The sequence below is a fragment of the Stegodyphus dumicola genome, chromosome 2 (genome assembly GCF_044657685.1).
Source record: "Stegodyphus dumicola isolate Sdum_Otavi_A_Nest chromosome 2, ASM4465768v1".
Lineage (NCBI taxonomy): Eukaryota > Metazoa > Arthropoda > Arachnida > Araneae > Eresidae > Stegodyphus > Stegodyphus dumicola.
The window spans coordinates 192,642,017-192,664,264 of NC_140769.1; the positions used below are offsets into that span (position 1 = coordinate 192,642,017).

Here is a 22,248-nt window from a genome sequence, read left to right on the forward strand (position 1 = left end):
TGAATCAACATGGAATGAGTTGTCCATTTCTGCCATCCAAGCCCGGTTTGACTCCATGCCTAATGGGGTAAGGGCCGTTTTACCTGCTAGGGATAATGTTTGTTTCTACTAATTTCGCTGTTTCTACTAATTTCGCACACCTGTATACCTCCAAAATGCTTACAAATTTAATCATGTTTTCTTCATGCCATACTGTTAACGAGCAATAAATATCTTTTTTGTATTTGCTTTCTTTCATGGTGTTGCAATTTTAATGACCAGCAGTGTACATTAAATTTAAATCATGATGTCATCTGTATACCCGAAGTGTCAAATGGTTTTGTTTCCTGGTTTGGCAGCAAAAGAATTATTTACGAATTGCTTGTTGCTTCGAAAAAATGAACTGATTTCATTCATATTACAATGTTTTTATATTTTTTTTTTCAGGTATATGTAGAAATTAAAAATTTTGCTTTGCTCGCAGCCCGCTAGTTTTTTTATAAAAGTCGAGTAAACATTTTAGCTTTATACATACCATAAATTCCGGCGCAAAAGGCGCACTCTTAATATAAAAAATATGATCTAAATTTAACGGTGCGAGTTCTATGCCGAACATAAAAATGGCGGATTTAAAAATAAGGAAAAAATGAGCGTACAAAAATTAGATTTTTTACTTGTACACTTCAAAAAAAAAAAAAAAAAGGGGGGGGGGACAGTTCTATATCTCTCGTTCTACTGGGCGATTGACAAAATTCAAATTGCATGTTTCATGTCTCGAAAGCGCGACTTAGGATATATATTAGATTTATATATAGCATTATTTTAACATAGGTACTTTGACACAAAATCGGACTTTTTCTCAAATAACATACCATTTTTTTTTCATATTTCGATTCTACGACTCAAATTATGCCTAGATATTAAATTTTGTAAACTTGGTGCGAAATTTAAAGAGAAATTCAAAAATTTATGTCGGCGCAATTTTTTTCAATTTGCGCCAAGAATACTCTTGGCGAATTTCTTAATATATGGCAACCGATTTCCCTTTCCGTTCCATTATGCCACAGCGGAAAAAAAAGGACTTCGATCAGACCTTTTTACATTGTGCATGAGCGGAGAAAAAGTCCCTAAACCACATTTGATGTTTTATCGCTTTTAACAAATATGCCAAATTTCAAAACGCGAAAATATATAAATTCACCTATATTTTCGGAAATTTTGAATAAAAAAACTGTAATTTTTGGCAGGTATGCTAAAAAATACGTCTACTTTAAGATGATGGTAAAAATTTTATAGATTATAATTCAAATGGTTTTTGAAAAATTTATAAAAATTATTTAAAAATAGAAATTTAAAAAATAAATCATAGAAAATGGGCAAATTTTATTTGGAATATTTCGAAATGTGAAAGGAAGAATCAAATAAGTTTAATAAAAAAAGAGAGATTAATAAATATATACCAAACTCAATTAACATTGAGGAGCTAAAATTTTAAGAGCGAATGTTTTAAAAACTACTGATGCGATGTTTACAAAACTTGGTAGTTTGGCGTAATTTGACTCGTAGAATCGAAATGTGAAAAAAAAAAAAAAAAAAAAAAAAAAAAAAAAAAAAAATCTGATGTGTACACCACATGACTTCCTTGTATTGGAATATTAAATTGGAATATTAAATTATACGCATTTTTTCTTGCATTTCATTCGAACTTATTGGATTGAATTAAATCTACTTCGCCGACAGCGCATAAACCACAATAGAATAAATGCATTCTTTAAAATTCACTCTAGTATTTGTTTACCATAGCGATACTCTGGCGCTAGATTCACTTAACAGTATTAATAATTATACAACAATTAATTTACATAATAATTATATAACGGAAACTAAGTTAACTGTTATATAATCCAATAATTATATAAGAGTTAACTTATATATTTCGTTCATATTATAACTCGTAATGCACAAAATTTATATCATTTAAAGAATAGAATTATCTAATCCTTGCCACATGTTCTATTCAAATACTATAATAAAGCTAGAATGATGTATAAAAGAAATTAAGGAAACAAAACAAAAAAGAAACAATTTTTCACAGACGATTGAGTATTTCTCATTCAATTAATTCAGTTCTCACTTCGCGAGAAGGCAAAAATACATAAAAACTCAAAATATCTATATTAAAAATTACGAAGTAAATCTTAAACACATATTTCCTCGAAAATATTCCAAAAACAAATAAACATGATTTAATTGGCAATAATAAATGAATGCGTTATCTTTGTTGTTGCGAAGCTAAGTTTCTCTAGATTGGCAACAAATCCACTAGTCTCCTGTTTCAAATGTAAACATCAATGGCCGCCATTAAAAAAAGGCTTAGCGGTACTTAGACAACTTTAAAATTGTTGATAATTCTAAAAATATTGCACACAGATTTACTAAAGGCATAAAAACCTTAACCTGAAGATAAAAACAACATAATACAATCATTTTTAAAGCAAAAAATGTACTATTTACAAACATATAAGGGTAAAGAAACTGAGATCACTGAGCCGGGTAACAGAGTGTATATATATATAAATATATTTATATACGTTTGGTGCGGCCGATTGCAACCAAAATACGAGGTGCACGTCTACATGTTATAGCAGTCCTATATACAAAATTTCAACGTTCTGAGGCTACTCGTTTTAGAGTTATGCGAGATACGTACGTACGTACGCACGTACGTACATACGTTCGTACAGACGCCAAGAAAAATTCTCTTCAGAATTAATTTTAAAGCAGTTTTATAATTTTTTTTTGAAGGAAAAGAGTATTTTATTCTGTCCTTACGTACAGATATCACGCAAAAACATCATTAAATTGCATTCGATAGCGGTCAAAATGGATATTTTCGTTGAAATATGCTGCCTGAAACTTTTCGCGATTAAGATACTTCCTTTTTAGTTCGTACAAGGAAGTAAAAATGGTATGTTATTTCAGAAACAGTCCGATTTTATGTCAAAATATCTACATTAGAACAATGCTATATATAAATCTAATACATATCCTAAGTCGCGCTTTCAAGACATAAAAAAAGGCAAGATGAATTTTGTCAATAGGCCCAGTAGAACGAAAGGTTTAAGAACTGTACCCCCCTTTTTTTTGCGCAGTGTTTTGTTGTTTTAAATTTTCTTTGAATGACTTATTGATACACATCTAAAGGCTGAACTAATGGCGTTAATCCACCTGAAAACTGCCATATCTATATTATACTTTTTCAACAATTGCTTTGCGTTATGTGTTAAAATGGGATCTAAAACACATCCCAAAATAAAAGACTTAAGATCCTTCAAGGAAACAGGACCTTTTGCGAAATATTTCATACCTGCAGTTTCACACAGTTTTTCGTCCATCTATCTTTTCTTGTGAACACGGTTTGAAAAACTACAATTGAAAATCATCTTTCTTTTAAAAAAAATTATGGGTTTTTAACTTTGTACCTTCCGATGTGATGATACTGTTACATTCTAGTCTCCTTTATTTTTATAAAAATGCTATAGTGATTATATTCTAATTGCATTGCGTTCAAATTTGCATCGTCCGGATAGAATGCAGTACAGGTTCGAGTTCCGACGAGGGAATTATACATTTTTCACAACTTCTGCTTCAAAATAAGCTAATGACTACGAATGGCGCTCGAACTAACTATAATTCGTCACCACCAGCATTTGTTTGACTGGGTCCACTGATCCACAGGTGCCTTTTAACCCTTTAATAACTAACGGGACGCATATTTCACAAGTGCACATCAGCGTAGCCACTGAGGGAGGAGTTTCGAAAATGGACCAATGAGCTTCTATTGCTCTTGTGACGCTAAATCCTCGTGCATGTGAGCGTAGGTTGTTTAGGTTTTAATTTGCATTTGTTTCATATTTATAAATGTATGGCATAATAGTAGAAAATCTCGTAGTGCTTTCGTTTTATGAGTTTTATTAATCGCTCACCTTTCACTTTCGTGATTTTTATCACGCATTGATGTTTGGATTGATGTTCACGGCATATTATCGTTCTTTGCATCGAGAAGATGACTCAAGCTACAATTAGGCACGAATATTATGAATTTACTAACACTGGATTAACAGAATTCAAGTGTATATATTTTTTTATTGAGCTGGGAGAAGGATTAATGAATCTAATGTTATTTCAGTGCTTGCATTCTTTTGATTTTTAAAGTGTAAGATTCAGAATACATATTGTGTATGATCTGATTATATGCATTGTTAACATTAAAAGTTATATGTGAATAAATTGAATATATTCGTTGTGAATAAGATAAATTCCTTCTGTTTGATGAGTATTTTTTGTGTAGACAGTATATTTAAGAGTGAGCAGTATGTGAAATTTAGCACACTAAATGTACACGAATGCAAATTAGTAAAGTTCACTTTGAATAAAATTCTGCATTGCCTATTATTATAGAACATCTTTTTCATATAGACTGCTATAAAAAGTGCTGACTTCTATTTACATATATAATTGGTGTAAATATTTTTCTCATAAGCATAGTTTTATGTAAAGATAGCATTTGGGCTCAGATGTTTATCACATATTTCTTTCTTCATCTTATTTACCACTTATGGTAATATTTCACATGGATATTTTTGCAGAGTATCCGACATGTGCTTGTATTTATTTCAAATTATTTCAACCAGGTAGTGACATCTTCACAACTGCTTATATTTGATCTAACTTCGCAATGAAAATTTTGAAAAGAAATCGACGGGGCTTTAATTATTTTGTACAGAAAATTGCGTGGCAAAATATTTTCAGTCATCTTCCTTAAATCTTTAAACGCGCGAAAGGTCATGTGACACGACAGAAATATTACTGGATGCCCATTGGTCCATCCTAGAAGCCACTCCCTCGGTGGCTACACAGATGTGCACTTGTGAAATATGCTAACGGGACATATATGTCCCACTAAAAATTTAAAAGCTACTGATGGTTTAAAAAGTACTTAGAACCTCCTGAATGTTGGGGATCATCTTCTAATAGTTAGAAAATCAAGACGCCACTATGCTCGTTGTACACAAATGAGCACAGAAAAAAGAACGAATATGAGTTGTTCAATGTGTAATGTTGGGTTATGCAAAGAATGCTTTCTATCCTGCACCATACAATGTAAACCTGTTTTCGATAATAAAGTTTTCGTGTGGTCGATCGCTACGTGTGGACATATATATACCACCATTAATTACGGCTGGGAAATATGTGTTCCAGCCTTTGGCTTGAAAACCATTTGTCAAAAAAATCCCAAATACTAAATTTGCCTTATTCATGACATTTGTTGAATAGAAAGCGGGGTAATTTTTTTTAAATTCGTAGTCAAAGGGTTAAAAGGGGTTTTTCTCTCTTCTTCCAGCATGCCATCTTGGTGTAACTTGGTGCCCTAGGCACGTATTCGAGAGGTCCAGGTTCGAATCCGGCGAGAGCATTGCTCCTTTTTCACATCTCCTGCTTCAAAATAACCAAACGACTCTATCTTTATTGTGAGCCTCTGATGTCCTCATAATTCACCTGAAATAGTCTACTCTTTTTTATGATATTTCAGCTAATGCATAACACAGCTGCTGCTATCTGCTCTTTCATAAACTTATATTAGTATTTTATATAGTATGTCTACAATAGGTTAGGATACTTTTTGTAGATGAGTATCATAACTTATTGTACACACGCATAGGTATTGCATTATCGCCTTGTGTTTATGCTAATATGCCAAAACAGATAACGCAGTTAATATGTAGTCACTACTGTTTGCCGTATGCCCAATATGCTGTGAGTAGTATATATTTCTCTCAATATTTTTGCTAAGCAAATAAACTCGAGTGCTCTGCCATGATCAAGTTCTGACAAAACCAACTGAATCTTTCTGCAAATTGTCTACATTTTCTAGCTATAGCTGGTTGAGGATGGAAGTCCTTAATCAAAGCAGCTATTCAGTTAAAGCTGGAAAAAATAATCTTCAAACAATCGATCTTTAAAATGAAACGAAACGTCAATTTCTAGTCATCCATTTATTTCAGAACTTTTTATTCTTTATTTTGATTGAATAGGAATGATTTTAAGTACTAGACATTTTATTTCAACATGATATTTTTTAGCATAACAGAATACCCGAAAACGAGCACCAGTAATCACTGATATACACATATTATAATCATTTAAAAATGTTTTCATTGTTTAACCATTAGTTAAACAAATGGTAATTCATCATTTGCTGAAAGCAAAATGATTTTATATAATTGCGAGAATCATCACAGTATCATAATTATTTTTATTCAAAATAATTTTTCTCTAATCCATCGTATACAAGAATTAAAGCTATCAAAACATTCGTATTTTTAGTTCTAACGTAATTACATCTTTTGTGGTGGACAAAATTAAAATTCAATTGAATATTGGCAGATGGGACAGTTTTGCTTGCCTGTCGACAGATTCTTCTAGCAAACTAGGTATGGAAGAATACATTTACTAGCTGAAATGCTTGATCTACATTTTAGAATCGAACTATTGACAGAATTTGCTTTTTTAGGAGAAAGAGAGCAGATAGTTTAACTCAGTATCTTACTAAAACTTCAGATTTATTGGTTTACAGCAAGAAAGTTAAATTTTGGGAAAATGAAAGCAAAAGGGGACTCATTTTATGTTAATTTCTCTTTGCAGACAGAATTAAATTAAAATTAAATTCTGTAAAATTAATTCCATTAAGAGCACTAATCAATAAATATTCATATATTTCTTTTGATGAGCAATATTCTTTTGATGAAAACTTATTTCTAGCATTATTCATCATCTAGGATGGAGTCATATTGATATTAGAATTTTCCCCTTCCTTACCGTATGCCTCTAAGATGTAATTGGAACTCCTTCTAGTTAATAGTAGAGAAGTTTGGAGTTTGAATCCTGGCGAGGGCATTGCTGAATCCTCGTATTTTCAGGTTTAAAAAAATTCTAAATAACTCAAGAAAAGAATAGACATCAATCAAAATATAATCTGTATATAATCAAACGTAGCGGACTGAATCAAAATATATCGGATGATAAATCATCATCTTTTGGATTCCACGATTTTACTCCCTCTATCCCAATAACCTTTAAGTGGCGGAGAATGTAAAGAATTTTATTCTTCTTTCCCACGTGCTTTCGTTGTGTAATTTCACTCATGTCCATAAATTAAGGATAATGCCAGCTTCGGCAAATAAAGGTTCAGAAACAAAACAAACGTGACTTATTCCTAAAGCCCATTTATTGAACTAAAGACGAATAACGAAAAAATGTAGTATGTACGATACCATTCTTAAAAACTACTATTTTTGCTGACAGAGCAATTACAAAAAATATTTTCCTTGCAAAAACTTAACATTCCATGGTTGATATGATGGTTAATACATTGTGTCTCCCAGATGATGAAATACAGGCGTTACAAAGTCTAGGCATGCTGAGTATCAACATATCGATCTGATCTTGGCATAGATTACTCCACTCAGCAAGCAATTATCTCCGAAGTCCCGGTATACATGTAAGAAGTGCTTGACGAGCTGCAATTCATCGGCCAAGCATGTCCCACATATGCTCTATCGGATTCAAGTCAGGTGAGAATGCTGGCCATTCCATATGGGTGATATCCTCCGATTGAAGTTTTTCTTTTACATTGTTTGAACGGAGCGGACGGTCGTTGTCATCCATAAACACAAATTCTGCGCCCATGGCACACCTAAACAAACGTACATGTTCCAGAATTGATGTACTGATAAATTTTCTGTCATAATTCCGATCTGAACATGCAGACCTGTTCTGGAGCTCAGTATAATTCCACTCCAAAAGAGCAATCCTGTACCACCGTAAAGGTGTCGTTCAGTGATGTTGTCTTTGTGATAACGTGTACCTGGAGTTATTCATATGAAAGTCTGACAGGAATCAGACTGCAAGCTAAATCTGGACTTGTCGGAAAACATCACACAAGCCCGCTGTGACGATTTCCATATTGCATATTTTATACCCATGGCTAACCGCTGGTGACAGTGAGTTGCCGTGAGCGGAACACACCTGACAGGCCTGCGAGCATATAAGTCAATCAAAAAACGTCTGTACACGGTTCTCCTTGAAACTGTCGTACCGTGGCTGAAGATAGCTGACAAGACAGATTTGATGTTGTGCTCTGTCTGCTTCTTTTGGCAGCTATTGCCAAATATCGATCATCATTCGATGTTGTAACAAGGGGCGACCTGTACTGTAACGCCTACTGACATTTCCAACATTTTGTAATCGTTGACAAATTCCAGAGATAACAAGTTTTACGAGACCAAGTTCTACGGATACTCCCATCTGTGTATGCCCACATTCCAGGCGGCCGATAATTCTACCAAGTAAAAAATCATCCACATGCATATTCTGTGTCATAACTATTCGGTTGTAGCACTAAGCGGCTTACAGAACTCTTTTGTCTCTTCTTTGCTACCGTTCTTTACATGCACTTCTCTTACACTCTGGTCATTATGACGTACTATCGGCGTCATCTAATGACTTCCTGTAATTCCATATTATTCTCGAAGGTGTGTGCGATAATTCCACATGTGAAAATTAATTTTACTTTAGAGTTCGATTTCCGTGTGATTCTGAATTATCTTTAATTTATGGACACGACTATAGAAGCATATGCAGCTAGCATTCATCAGGTCCAGAACTCGAATCCAGGCAAAGAGATTGCTGGTGTTTTATATTTTCTGTTCTGCTCCTCGGGAGGGGGGGGAACTAACGTCTTTCTTGTCGTGAAAAGCTGATATTTAAAGAAAATGTACAATAAACAAAATAAAAAGGAGAATACAGGGTGGAAGGATGCAAAAATATATTTTATTTTAACAAATGAATTTGCTCATGGCTGTAGCTCTGTTTAGAAATATTTTATATAATATTTGCAATAAGTCATCACCAGTTTATGCTACTGCACGCAATCTTAATGCAATGTTACTAAATGCAAGAATACTAATATACCAACAAAACCTTATCTTAAATTTACATTTTTGTTGTTAGTTTTTACCAAATTTTACATGTCCTTATTGGATTCATGTCTTTACCGCTTGAGCATTCAAAATCTTCGGCAAATTCTGGCAGATTAGACATAGGACCTTCCACTCTAAAACAGAAGAAATAATATTTTAAATTCCATCGTTCATAATGCGATTTTAAGTTTTTAAATTTGTAGCCAAACGTTTTACTAATTAATCAATTTAAAATGTACATTAAGTATATTGCATAATTCTAAAAATGAAAATATGCTTAATATAAAAAGTAATTACTTCAAACTGAAATAACACGCGAGTATCATTACGGAAACTTCAATTCCAAATTAGAAAAAAATTCGTATGGTGCTTACCTAAATTTATGTGGGATGCGTGATCCTGTTCGAATAGTACGAATCAAATAATATGGATCTAACTTCTCACACCAAACCTTAAAGAAATTTAGCATAAATTTATTGAAAATGTTGCATTTTTAAAAACATTACATTCAAAGTGATTCAAATAGATTGAGCGACTAAATATATTGCTAATAAAATTATACCAAAGACAAGAGCAAAAGATAACACACCTAACTTTGTTTTACAGATTCCTTAAAATGCAAATATGAACTCATCATTAAAGTGCTTAGAATAATAGATATATCTAAATTAGTATTACAATAAATCTCTTTAAGCTGCGTTATTTCAAAAAGCGAAAGTGATGCATTCTCAAACCTTTGAACTGAAAACTTCACGTTTTTATCCCCCCTGTTCTTCTGCTAATATGTCGACATTTTTTCATCCAAATTAATTGCAAAAGGACACAAATATGAGCAAAAATGGGCAACTTGCAGCGCATTAAAAGTTTACGTCTCTGACAAGCATTGTTTTAAGCAGAGTTCAATAGGTTAAAATGTCTTCGATTGTATCTAATTCTTCCCCAATCAGCTTTTTAATCGTTAACATATATTTAATATTAAAACTAAAAAATAAATCAAATGAAAGTAACAAACATAAATAAAAGAAACCTTAAATGCTAAAAGTTTGGAGAAACGCTAACTAATACGCTAAATGTCACGGTAAGTTTTATAGCAATATTAAAATAAAGCTTATAAAGAATTTTCTCCTTCCTCACTGCGTGCTTTCGTGATGTAACTGGAAGCAATAAGGCGGATGCCTTGGCCAAAAGCGAACAAAGTCCTTAATTCGGGTCTCTGCCTGGACATCGCAGTGTTCATGTTTCTAAAAGGAAATCAAAATCACTGTACAAGTGGCACCTCTACAAGTGGTAAAATATGGTGGAAGGATATTCGTCACCACCCTACGTGTGACAACTATGTTTCCCTCTTTCCCAGCAGCCCTTTAAGTGGGCAACAATGTAAGGAATTTTGTCGTTCCTCATTGCGTGCTTCGTAATGTAAATGGAAGCACATCTGGCTACAATTCGGGAGGCACAGAGTTGGAATCCCAATAAGGATATTGCTAAGTTTTTTCATTTCCTGCTCCGAAAAAAATTATAAATAGATTTTATAACATTATATTTTTAATTAAAATTTTCCCCTATTGTTAAATTATTCATATCACAGCTCAGAAATGTGGCTGTCCTGTTAACTTCTTTTGAGGTTCTAACACATAGTGTAATCAACTTGTGGTTTCAAAAACTGTTGTGTTGAAGAGATATTATAAGAAATGGAAAATTTGGTCTTATTATTATAATTATTATTATTAATTTTTATTTTAAATGAGAGGCAATGATTATTTTAAGCTTTCACCAGTTCTAAGGCCAGGAGCGGTGGTCATTTTATTATGGAGGCACCTAATGGGCGGCTACTGTTACCTTCTATGAAGGGACAGATAATTTACATCCATGCGTTCTTCGGGATTCATACCCGGGCCCTTCGGTAGGACAGTCAGAGTCACTAGCGACTTTTTCGATGATTATTATTAAATTTATTTTGGTGTATTCTTTTAGTGTTCTTTTTTAGGCTTAACAGAATTGTGGTTATGCTTTAGCCAAAAATTATGAATTAATTCATCTTGTACTATACATATATATATATATATATTGTGGAGACATTAGGTATTTTTTGGAAGCAGGAAAGATGGAAAATTAACAAAGCCTTCGCCGGGAATCGCCTCGTGAAACTCTGGAATATCGGCCCAGTGTGCAAACGACCACACCACGAAGGCACTCCAAGAATGTGATAGAAATACCTTATACCCTTACCCGACCTAGCACCTTAGCTATATGGCCTAGGGTGCTTGGTCGTATTCGAAAAACGCGATCTAACTTAGCCAGTGAATTGCAAAATATCAAATATCTTCTCGGACCATCCAAGATTTGAAAAATCGGCATCACTCTTTTGAAGGGTATACCTTCAAAATGGTGTGCATTTGTACAAGATGTGATCAACAGTCTGTGTGCAGACCACCACACCACGAAGGTACACTAAGAAGGTGGGAGAAATACCTTATAATATGTATATTTTGTGCAGCATACATATATTCTGCACAAAAATATAGGACAGTTCTATATCGCTCATTCTACTGGGCCAATTGATGAAATTAACATGCGTTTTTCATGTCTGTACACGACTTAGGATGTGTATGAGATTTACATATAACATTGTTCTAACATCGATATTTTGACCCCAAATCAGATTTTTTCTGAAATGACATACCAGTGATTTTTCTATATTTCAGTTCTACGTCTCATATTATGCCTAAATGTTAAATTTTGTAAAATTTTGTAATATTTAATCTTGTTATGTCATTTTAAAATGCTAAATTTTGTAATATTTAATCTTGTTATGTCATTTTAAAATGTTAAATTTTGTAATATCTAATCTTGTGCATATGCATCAGTTTTTGTCCACCCGGGAAGGTGTCCAGCATGACAGATGTGAATTCATACATGCGCTCTATTTGTACGTCAGAGCCTCAACATTACTCGTATATTTTCAGCCGCCCAATAAAAACAAAAAAGATATGATTTAGCTAAAACGTAGCACCTGAAGGAAGTGGTGCACCTAAATCTTTAGAGCACTGTCTTCCAGTTTTTGAAGTTTTATTTCTTATAATTTCCAAATTTTACCACGGATTGTTCTTCCACTTATACCGAAACTCGTTGTATATTTGAGATAGTAGTCGAGATTTGAGATAGTAGTTAGAGCAAATCTATCAACTAAAATGAGTGAAGGTTTTGACCGTTATTAAATTGTCAAGATAACTATTTAAACTTTCCGACTTTGCCCTTCGTTTTCATAATTTACTTTTCTACAATTTTCTTGGAGACGTCTAAAAGAATCATATATGCTTAGGAACATTTTATCATGAATTACAATATTAAGTACTTCTGGATTATAGTCTACGCTTTTATCGAAACTTAATAGAGGAGATGAAATAGTTTCTACACACATTTTTAAGGGCTTTAAATTTTATTTCATCTTCAGTATTGTAGCTAATTTTATGAAACTTTATGTTTCCTGATTTAAGACTAAATTTTCGTTTCACGGATATATAAGTGTATTTTGATATACTTCCGGCTAAATTTACACTCTTATAACATACAATAAACTATAATAGCTAACTTAAAATAGGCTTACCTGCGCTGCGCTTATCCAGAATAACTGATATGGTGTGAAGTTAGATACTGACAACGGCTTTGCTTCTGGCTTTCTCTCTGATGCCCACTTTTCATAGGCCTGTAATAAAATAGGAAAATAAATGTATATAATTTTTTTGTAATGCACAGTATTCATTATGCACAATAACCTGTGGTTGAAACCAGCCCGAGTTTTAAACTTTAGGCTTTATGTTGGCTTTCAATTTAAAATTATTTGTGACTTTCAGAAGATCTAATACTTGTCGTATCTTTCCCTCTCCAGTAGGAGGATTAATGGAAAATTAGTATCTCACTTTTTGTTTCATTTCTTTTTGTATTATTAGATTTTCTGAATAATTCCATAATCAGTTTATATTTCTTCGAAGAAAAGGAGCTCACTCAAGTATGTATTTAAACACTGTGGAATCACATTTTAAAATTTGCTTGTTTTTAGTGTACTTGCTCTTGCTCTTGAAATAAAGTATTTCTCCATTACCCATCGGGAATTTAATTAAGAGCCAGCTTCCCTTAAAGAATCTTTCATGAAAGCATTCCTCCCCTTAACCAGATAACCCTCAAATATTTTGCTGTAATGCAAGTGGTCCTAGTTGAAGCTTCGAATCCAAGCAAATAGAATCACAACATGCATATTGTAATGGATTTTCCCCATATGTTGAGCAAATTTCTCTCAGAAAGCCCTTCTCGAAGGCATCCCTATTCTTAAGCAGATGACTCGATGATCCCTATTCTTAAGCAGATGACTCGATGATCCCTATTCTTAAGCAGATGATGATTGATGATGCGTATTTTGCCTTAAATAGACAAGTAGAAAATGAAACAGGTGATAACAACTAGCTAAGGAAGTTTGAAGCGAATGAAGATTTATTAATGACACTATTAGCAATTCGCCTTTTGAAACGTTAAGGCTGAACCTTAAAACTGTCGTTTGATAATCTTGTGCTTACATGTCAGCTAAATTTGCACTTCTGATCCCAAAACAGATGGAGGATCTGCGTTCGAGTACAATCTGTCATTATAATGTATTTTCGCAGATTCATTTCTTCAAGCAATCCAAACTGGTAAGGATGGATCCTTTGAATGCTGAAAGCACTCGAATCTAAAAAGAAAAAATTTTCGAGATCCTAAAAGTCGAATCCACAGACAAAAATGTATCAAACTTTACGTCTCAAAACTTGGTAAAATTAGCTTATTGGCGCCCGACAGCAACTTTTAGTAAGGAAAGCATAGGATTGTTATAATTTATAGGGATCTGGGTCACCACTATCACATCCCGACGACAAAAGATGCCCCACTGTGTCAGTATGAAATCTAACAGAATCTTCTAGAATTTTCCAATAATCTTTGCACTGAGCTTTCTCAAATCATCCTAATAATTTGGGATATGAAAAACCGAATGCTGGGTTTTTATAGGCATTCATGGCTGTAGGGTATACACACTGGCTGTGCGCATGAATCGAACTGCCTACCAATTGTAATGTTCGGCTTCTTTTCAGAACTACCATCAATTCTAACTCTTGAACAATGTTAACTCTCGAAACAATCCTTTTTTTAAAAAGTTTTCATTACATTTGATTTTTCTGGAAAATGTAAAAAAGAAAAGAAAAAAGGTTGAATTAATACTTGGAGCTAGTTTGGTTCTCAATGGATAAAATTAGTCTCATGGTCCAAGTAATTTGGTTTTAATTTGATATTTGATTTTATATTCATCAAACTTCATTCTTAATGTCTTAACAAATATAAAGGTCTTTTCTAGAAACTATTCTTTATTTTTGATTGAACGCAGATTACATATTTTGCTTTAAATAAAATATTAAAATAAAATATAAAAATATATAAATAAAATATTTTTATGTTTTATTTAAAGCAATTATTTATATGTTACTCAGTATATTTTTTTTCTGTGTTTTATTATTCTCGCGTAAAAATTCGGGAGATTTCTGAAATATTAAAACCCGAGAATTTCAACTTCGAGGAGATTTCGGCATTTTCCATTTCTACAAATTAGCTATTCAAAAAGTTAACTAAGTTAACTGGCATAATTGATAAAATTTATCCAGTCTCCATCTTATTGTGTAGAAATTTAAAGAACTGTACTTCATGCGATTTTGTGAAACCTAGGATACATTCATGTAATTTCAGTGAACCACTTTGTAGCTTATTTGGACGTTATATTTTTTATGGTTTTCAAAGCAGATAATGCTGACCATTAAAGTTATAACACGAGCGAAGTATACTATAAACCTGAAAGATTGATTGCATGAAAACCTGAATGATAATGCATGAAAGATGGAACATGTTAAGATATGCAAATTAATATTTCACAGCATTCGCGCATAATAAGCAACACCAATGATACTTCAATGCAGTATAAAAGGGCAGATTGAAATTCCAATTATTCATCCAGAAATTAAATTTACTGCTGTTTTTTTTTGTATTGTTATCTCGTTATGCCTTCCGTATAACACGATAAGTAAGCAAAACCGTAAGAAGACAGAACTTAAACAGCATGTCAAAATTTAAGCGTTAAAAGCTCTCAGACCATTGGGACTGACTAAGTATCCTGCCTCACAATAGCTGCTTGCTTCTGTCGAGATCCAGTGACTGTTATGAGAAATGCAAATGATGAGTCCGGGAACTATTTCGTACCCTTGTATCTTATTCTGAAGCTATCAGCGCATTTTCACTTACAGGGTGTTATAAAGAAATAAACTGTTGTCATGAATTTACACGGTACTTAACAATTTGTATCTTTCTAAAAAGCTTTCTGATACTTCTGTTCGATGTAATTAAAAGAATCGTAATCCAAGTAACGTATTACACTGCTATTCAAAATTAAAAGAAAAATTACACCCCTTCTGATTTTCGATAGAACCAAAATTAGAAGGTATAAATTCAAATAATAAAGCAATAGCGCTGATGTCGAGTACGTAACTGTATTCGTATATATAAATTCAGTGCAGTATTGGTAGACATAAAAAGCGGTAGCTTGTTAGACCGCTCTTACTACGGTTGTACTCAATGGTAATAATCGTAGCAGTCAAAATATTTTTTTGAAATAATTTTGCATCATTTTCTGCAAAACTATTTTGACTTTAATGAGCAATGAATGGGTTAAGATGGTTGAATTAGGTGGGGAACCTTTAATATATTGGAAGCAGGGCACTCTAAGATCAAATTGCATGAATTTAGGTTTGCCTAAACATTAATGTCTGAAATAGTGTCGACTTTAATTTGTGGAAACAATTTCAGGAGACTGAAGCTATATTTAGAAGACTTGGAAAAGGGCATCTAAGAGTTACAACATACAAAAAGTCGATATTTGAAGCTTATCGTTGAATTTCAGAAGACAGCTGCGGCACACAGCTCTCTACAGCCAATGGAATGTTATTCTCAAGGGTTACTTCTTCCCGAAAACTTTATAAGAAAGAACGTTTGACCAAAGAATGAACTATTTGATGTTAGAATGCAATCCACCTCAACTTCATGATAAAGAATTAGGTATCAAGATCGTGGTAAGAGGTATTCAAAGCTATTCGACACTGTCTGGGCAATTTACACTATTACGTTTACTTCAATTTTATTATCAACATCTTAGAAAGCATTTAGGTTAAAAATAACACAGCATTTTCCTTTTAGATTTTTGCTATTTTAACTTTCACAAGCAATGAATGAGTTAAGATGACTGAAGGAAATGGAGGACGGTTAAAAATTGGAGGTAGGGAAATCTAAGACCAGATGAATAGAATATGAGTTTGCTCAAGTTCAATTCTTCAGTAGTTTTCTCTGTAATTTGAAGGTGCTGTTGAGATTATTAGTTATATAGATAGTATCATAGTTCTCCTTGCCTCGCCTTTGGCAGAAATTAGTTGTAACAGTCAGAGAATAGTCACAACTGGCAGGAATTAGCAAAGTTATTCGAAATATTGTATTGATGAATAATGTTTAGTAATTTATTAAATTGCTTTTATTAAACTGAAAGACATTTCTTACCCAATAAGCTGCTTTCAGACCTATAGTATCAGCAGTACCGTCAACTAAAAGTTTAGGTTTAATCTATGAAAGATAAAAGATTATATATACATATACAGAATACACATACTTAGATATTACACATAAATATGCATATATATAATACATCTTTATACTCAGATTTGTTAAGACGAAGTCAAATTTCTTAAATCTTCTGTGTTCTTGTACTACCTCTCTAGAAGTTTAACCATTATACAACCTCTCATATAATAATTTCTGGTTACATTCTTTTCTACATAGAAGGGCAGGAGCTCCTTCTGTGAAATATTTCCTTCCAAAATACAATATAATGATGGAAAATAATTAGAAAAATTGTTTCAACAGAAGTTTTCATTATTATAATATTTTAGTTAAATTTTGTAAAATATTTCACTCTTTTTACTCTTAGGTCTATATTATTTTTACACTTTGCAGAAGCCCACCAGATTTTGTGATCATTCTTCAAAAGTTACTTTTTTACTTCACTTATAGCAGTGAATATCCATTGAAATCCATTTGGTTTTCGTTAAGTCTCATACAAAATATAATTAAAATAAAAACTACATAGCTTTTCCAAGGCAGTGGGCTGTTCTATGCAAAATTAGGAAGAAAGGGTGTAACCTTATTTTGGCAAATATAAGCTTTAAATGGCATTGGCTGTATGGTTATTTTTTGATTTTCTGTATTCGTAAAATATGGGCCAGATTTCCTTAGAAATTCCTTCACAAAAGTATCTGTCCCCTTAGAGAAAAAGCTCTTTCGTTCTTTGTCACATTTAAGTAATCTAACCTAAGCGTTTTAACAAAAGAAAACATACTTTTGAGATGTATTTTGACTGAAAGTTTGACCATCAATGAATGCTTACTCTCTACTGTACCTCCTATGAATGAATCTTCAACTCTTCTGCAACATGATGAATGAATAGAGCTCCCCATACACATTTCGAATTTCGAATTTCAATTTTATCGGCTTTCTGGAATATTCTAAAAGTTTGCATATACAGTTGCATTTCCCTCTCTGTCCTTAGCTACAAGACCGATGCATCATGATTTTGAACTTCCTACACGTAATCTAAACGATCCGTTGATATTTAAAAATTAAAATGGTAATGGCATTGGGAATGAGTTATATAATGATGAATTGAATAAGTCAGTAATTATATAGTAAATGCTGTTGTTAAGCCTCGTAAACTAACGCAGTCAGATCTAAGTGATTTGGTTTATGATCGTAGTTTATCTCAAGTTGAATAACATTACTCGTTGCAAGATTTAAAGAATACAAAAAGAACTAAAATTTGTTTCTTCCGTCTAAATAAAAAAGGATTTGGACATGATTTACCTGTATAAGAGACTCAAGAGCTTTCAAAATCTGTCAGTAATGGTTAGGTTAAAGCACAGGTCGGAAGAATGACGTTATAAGGTTATTATTATTTAAATTAAGAAGTTATTATGATTATTGTTACACCTTTACTATAACGTCTCCTTTCCGTTTACTCACCAGAGTGCAAATCAATTTGAAAGTATTTAAACTGAGGTTTTTAAATTGTAACATAGAGCATATTTCTTAGCTCCGAAAGTTCGGACCAGATTGTAATTATTCGGCTTTACGTCACAGCTGCCGTTATTTGAGTTGATACTGAGCCAACTCAGTGTTATACTGTGTGGTATTTTATTTTAAGTTACGTCCACAAGTGGTGGTTGATCATGTCAGGTAGGAGAAGTGCGTTTACGTTTTTAAATAAAAAGGTTTGTTTAAAACCTTTTGAAGACTTTGTAGCTCATTTCAGACACAGCGTTAATTCGCTATAAGAATTCGATGCTAGTTTATGCTCCCAAAGTAAGTCAAACTCTATAACGTATATTAGTTGCTTCCTTAGACCTAGCTTAAAAGCAGCGCTGACTCATGAAAGGTAACAATACCCATCCGTTTCCATTACCTATATAATTAATATGGAAGAAAATGTCGTATGAACACACGAATTTTGGACTGTACATTATACAAATATGAAAACTATTTTTGGAAGCTAAGTAAGGATTTGAAAGCGAATGCCTTCTTACTTGGATTGTAATTAAGAAACTAAATTTTTCTGTTTCCAAACTTATTTTCAAATCATTTAGATTGGATTTTAGGAAATATTTTGAAAATATTTCAAGAACATTATACAACATTCAGAACGACACACAGTGGTCTCAGAAACACTGACCTAGTAAAATTTGGAATATAAGAAATTCTGACAATCGTCATAAATTTCATTTTAAAGTGTTAATATATCTTTAATTATCCATTGCAACATCAATAAACTTATGATCCTGGCATCAAAGAGAGATATTCATCTCTATATCAAAACCCGTCTAAACTAGTTTGTCGGTAAAACTAGACAGAAGACATACTTAAACTAGTAAATATAAATAGACATACTTAAACCCATCTAAACTAGTTTGTCGGTAAAACTAAACAGAAGACATACTGAAAGAAAAGCTAAATTAAAATTTAGCTTTTCAGATACTCAGCAGTTTTATTTCTCATAAGATTTTAGAAAGGAACTGAAATATTTCTTATCGAATTACTACCTGCTCATTATTATTTTAACGATCTTTCAAATAGTAATTTCTCTGCTTATACTCTGCTTCCTGTTTAGGAAAAATCAGTCTTCGATTATTTTAATTATTTCAGTCAATAGTGTGTTGCATTCTGCAGATTATCTTGTATAATCTAAATTACCTACATTTTGAATTCTTTTATACTTTGAATAATATATCATTACATCAAAAGCTGATAAATCTTTTCAAGTTATTTTTTATTAAATTTTAATATTTAGTAGAATTTAATAAATTTTAATCTAGCGATCCCTATTCAATTAAAGTGTAAGAATATAAATAATCAAATTATGCAAAGAAACGCTAAAGAGAAACACAGATATTGGGAAAATTAAACATAAAAATTCTAATAAACCCAATATAAGCAAAAGCCATATTTCATTTTTCACTTAAGCCGACCTCGTTCGAAGGGCCATTTTTTTCAAAATGTTTGTCATATTTCTAAATTTATGAGATTTTCTTTTTTGGATTGCACTCACATTTAAATATAACAATTGTAAAAGTGATTAAAAAATTCATTATTTTTTTTTTAATTTATACAAAAAACTGAAAACTTTAGATTCGAAATTTACAAAATCATTAGCCATCACTGACAAGAAAATAATGATGATATAAACACATTTTTGACTTTATGTTACGAAAAGCCCAGCTGCGGTAAAATAGCTTCCCCGCAAAGCGGGTTTATGGTTGCCAGAAAATGGCAAGGAATGGAAGGATTTGGCACGAAATAGTCCATTTGGCAGCATTTGCCGACAAAATTGGCGATATCTATGGACGGAGCGAGAACATTCTAGAACGAATTTTTACCGGTTTTCCCCAGAATGTTCTTGAAGACAGGTCAAAAGCTATAAATACCCTGCCTGTACGCCGAGTAGCAGTTTATCGTGAAGAGTATCTTGAGGGCATGAGTTCAGTAGAAATGCTCTGAGTTCAGAGATTAACTTAGGAACTGATCGACAGAGTCGGAAATTGTACTTTAGTGCTTTGTCATGAAGCTGTCTTCGCCGTTATAGTCGGAAGGCTGTGTTGTTAATTATTTCAGCGTGTTTCAATTAGTTTTTCGAAGGCTGTAAATGTGTCTTTGGAACTCTCCTGTGTAATACGGACGAATAAATTGTGTTTTGAATCTTTATCAAGCGTTGTCATCAATCACTCCAAATCCACCAACCCGTAGAACGCAACAGTGCTAACCATAGGCATACAGTGAAGTAGAATAATTGGAAGATATTGATTTGCAAGTAATATACGGCCAAATACGTTAGTCAACACTCAAAAAAATTAAAAGAAAATACAAACATTATTGAAGGAAAAATGATATAACTTAAATTCTCTAAGCTTAATTTTTTAACTCCTATTCTACATCATGCATTAAAATGTACAAACTCTGTGTGCAAAACTTCAAGTGATTCTATAAGGAACTTTTAGAGTTATTGTGAAAATAAGTTATAAAAACATTATCAAAAATCGAATTAAAATTTTTTCAGATTAAAGTTGCATATATAAGACATATATACACAAGTATTCACGTTGCCGAATGAAAATGAGAAAACAAGTGATAAAAATACTTTTCTAGATTCTCCAGACATAAAGAAATGATTAAAATTCTTTAACTAAAATATAACATAAAAGAGGGTGAAAACTGAATTTTTTATTTGGTCATTAAACTTGACTTCCAGTGTGGCAGACAGTAACCTGGTTTGCCGTCTCTTAGAAAAACTGGTATTTCTTTACTTCTAATCAGCATATCAAGAAAATACAAGTCGTTTTTGATAGCTAAACATATGATCTTTAAAAATGTTGAATAAAACAAAAATTGAGATCATTAGTCAAAATCGGCTTTTCGAACGGGTTCGGTTGCCTTAAAGTAAAATAATAATATAATTCCTAACATACGAATCAGATATTAAATCATTGTCCGGTAAATGATTTCATTATCAAAGCCTTAGTAAAGTTAAAATAAGGAATACATTTTCCTTTGCATTTTCGTCTTTGTTTGTTTAATATTTCGTTAAGACTGGAAAAGAGTGTACAAATATATTATATATGAAAACATTTAAAACAATTTGTTTTTCGCTTGTCTCATTAATTTTCTCATATTTGTTGAAGAAGAAAATCTAATGTTTCTTACCTTAGGTGTGAATGCACCAGCTTTCATTGCGTAGTTCTTGTATCGTTCTATGATACACCCAGACTTTTCTCTATATTTTCTGCTAGCATGTCTGCTCCACCATTTTACATAATTACCCTTTCTATCAAACCTGCGACCTGAAATGTTAATACCAGTACCGACTTTAGTACAGGTGATAAAACATAAACACCTTTTCCACTTTGTTTGAAGTAATCTTAAGTACGGCAATTATTGTCTTAAATGATCGTCATATAAATTCGCAACACACATGATTGTCTTCCAAATTTAGGTATAGAATAAATGACTCTAAGCACTCGAAAAAACTGGGGAAATAATTTGAAACAGATATGTAAATTCACCGCAGGTTTATGAGTTCATTCATAGCTAATTTTGTTATAAAGACATTCTTCAACACAGAATTTAGAAATTGCTTGGAATTAACGGTATTTAAACTATTTGCGAAAATAGCGCACTCAAATAAATATAATGAGTGTATGCTGTGAGAAATTAGAGATAGAATCGCATCTTGTCACACAATTTTCTAAAAGCTTATTGTCATTTCAAAAATTTTATAGCGATACTACGAATCACATCTAAACAGGAAAGAACTTAGCTAATTAGAAATCGTCTAAAAATTTTAGAAACTGCGAATGTTGCGTAAAATGGTAAATATTCATTATGTTACATTGACGTTCATGGTTTAACAATTTAAAATATTAGTTTCATCATTACTGTCTACTAAATTAAGAAGCATCAGTTAATGTTTATTTCTGATTCTCCTGATCACGAGAAATTTTTATGGGTTTCAGCACATGGATTAGAACTGTCAAAAGTAGATAACGTATTAATATTATGTGTTCTTTTACTTCAA

At 32.4% G+C, this 22,248-nt stretch overlaps 1 protein-coding gene across 1 annotated transcript; it reads right to left on the reverse strand.

Moving 5' to 3' along the window:
- Positions 1 to 8,849: 8,849 nt before the first annotated feature.
- Positions 8,850 to 21,489, reverse strand: LOC118196506 (neprilysin-2-like). The gene is made up of 5 exons (XM_085810339.1): positions 21,378 to 21,489; positions 16,635 to 16,697; positions 12,625 to 12,723; positions 9,395 to 9,471; positions 8,850 to 9,154 (listed from the first exon to the last, which is right to left on the reverse strand). Exons 1-5 carry the CDS (start codon positions 21,402 to 21,404, stop codon positions 9,055 to 9,057), a joined length of 366 nt encoding a protein of 121 aa, XP_085666465.1. The 5' UTR covers positions 21,405 to 21,489; the 3' UTR covers positions 8,850 to 9,054.
- Positions 21,490 to 22,248: the final 759 nt, after the last annotated feature.

Bases quoted from the DNA above. Each gene is read 5' to 3' on its own strand.
- LOC118196506 (XM_085810339.1), bottom strand. From the start codon at position 21,404: ATGAAAGCTGGTGCATTCACACCTAAG. The intron at 12,724-16,634 runs GTAAGAAATGTC...ATTTTATTACAG, and splicing joins GTCTGAAAGCAGCTTATTGG to GCCTATGAAAAGTGGGCATC. The intron at 9,155-9,394 runs GTAAGCACCATA...CTTCTGTTTTAG, and splicing joins CGCATCCCACATAAATTTAG to AGTGGAAGGTCCTATGTCTA.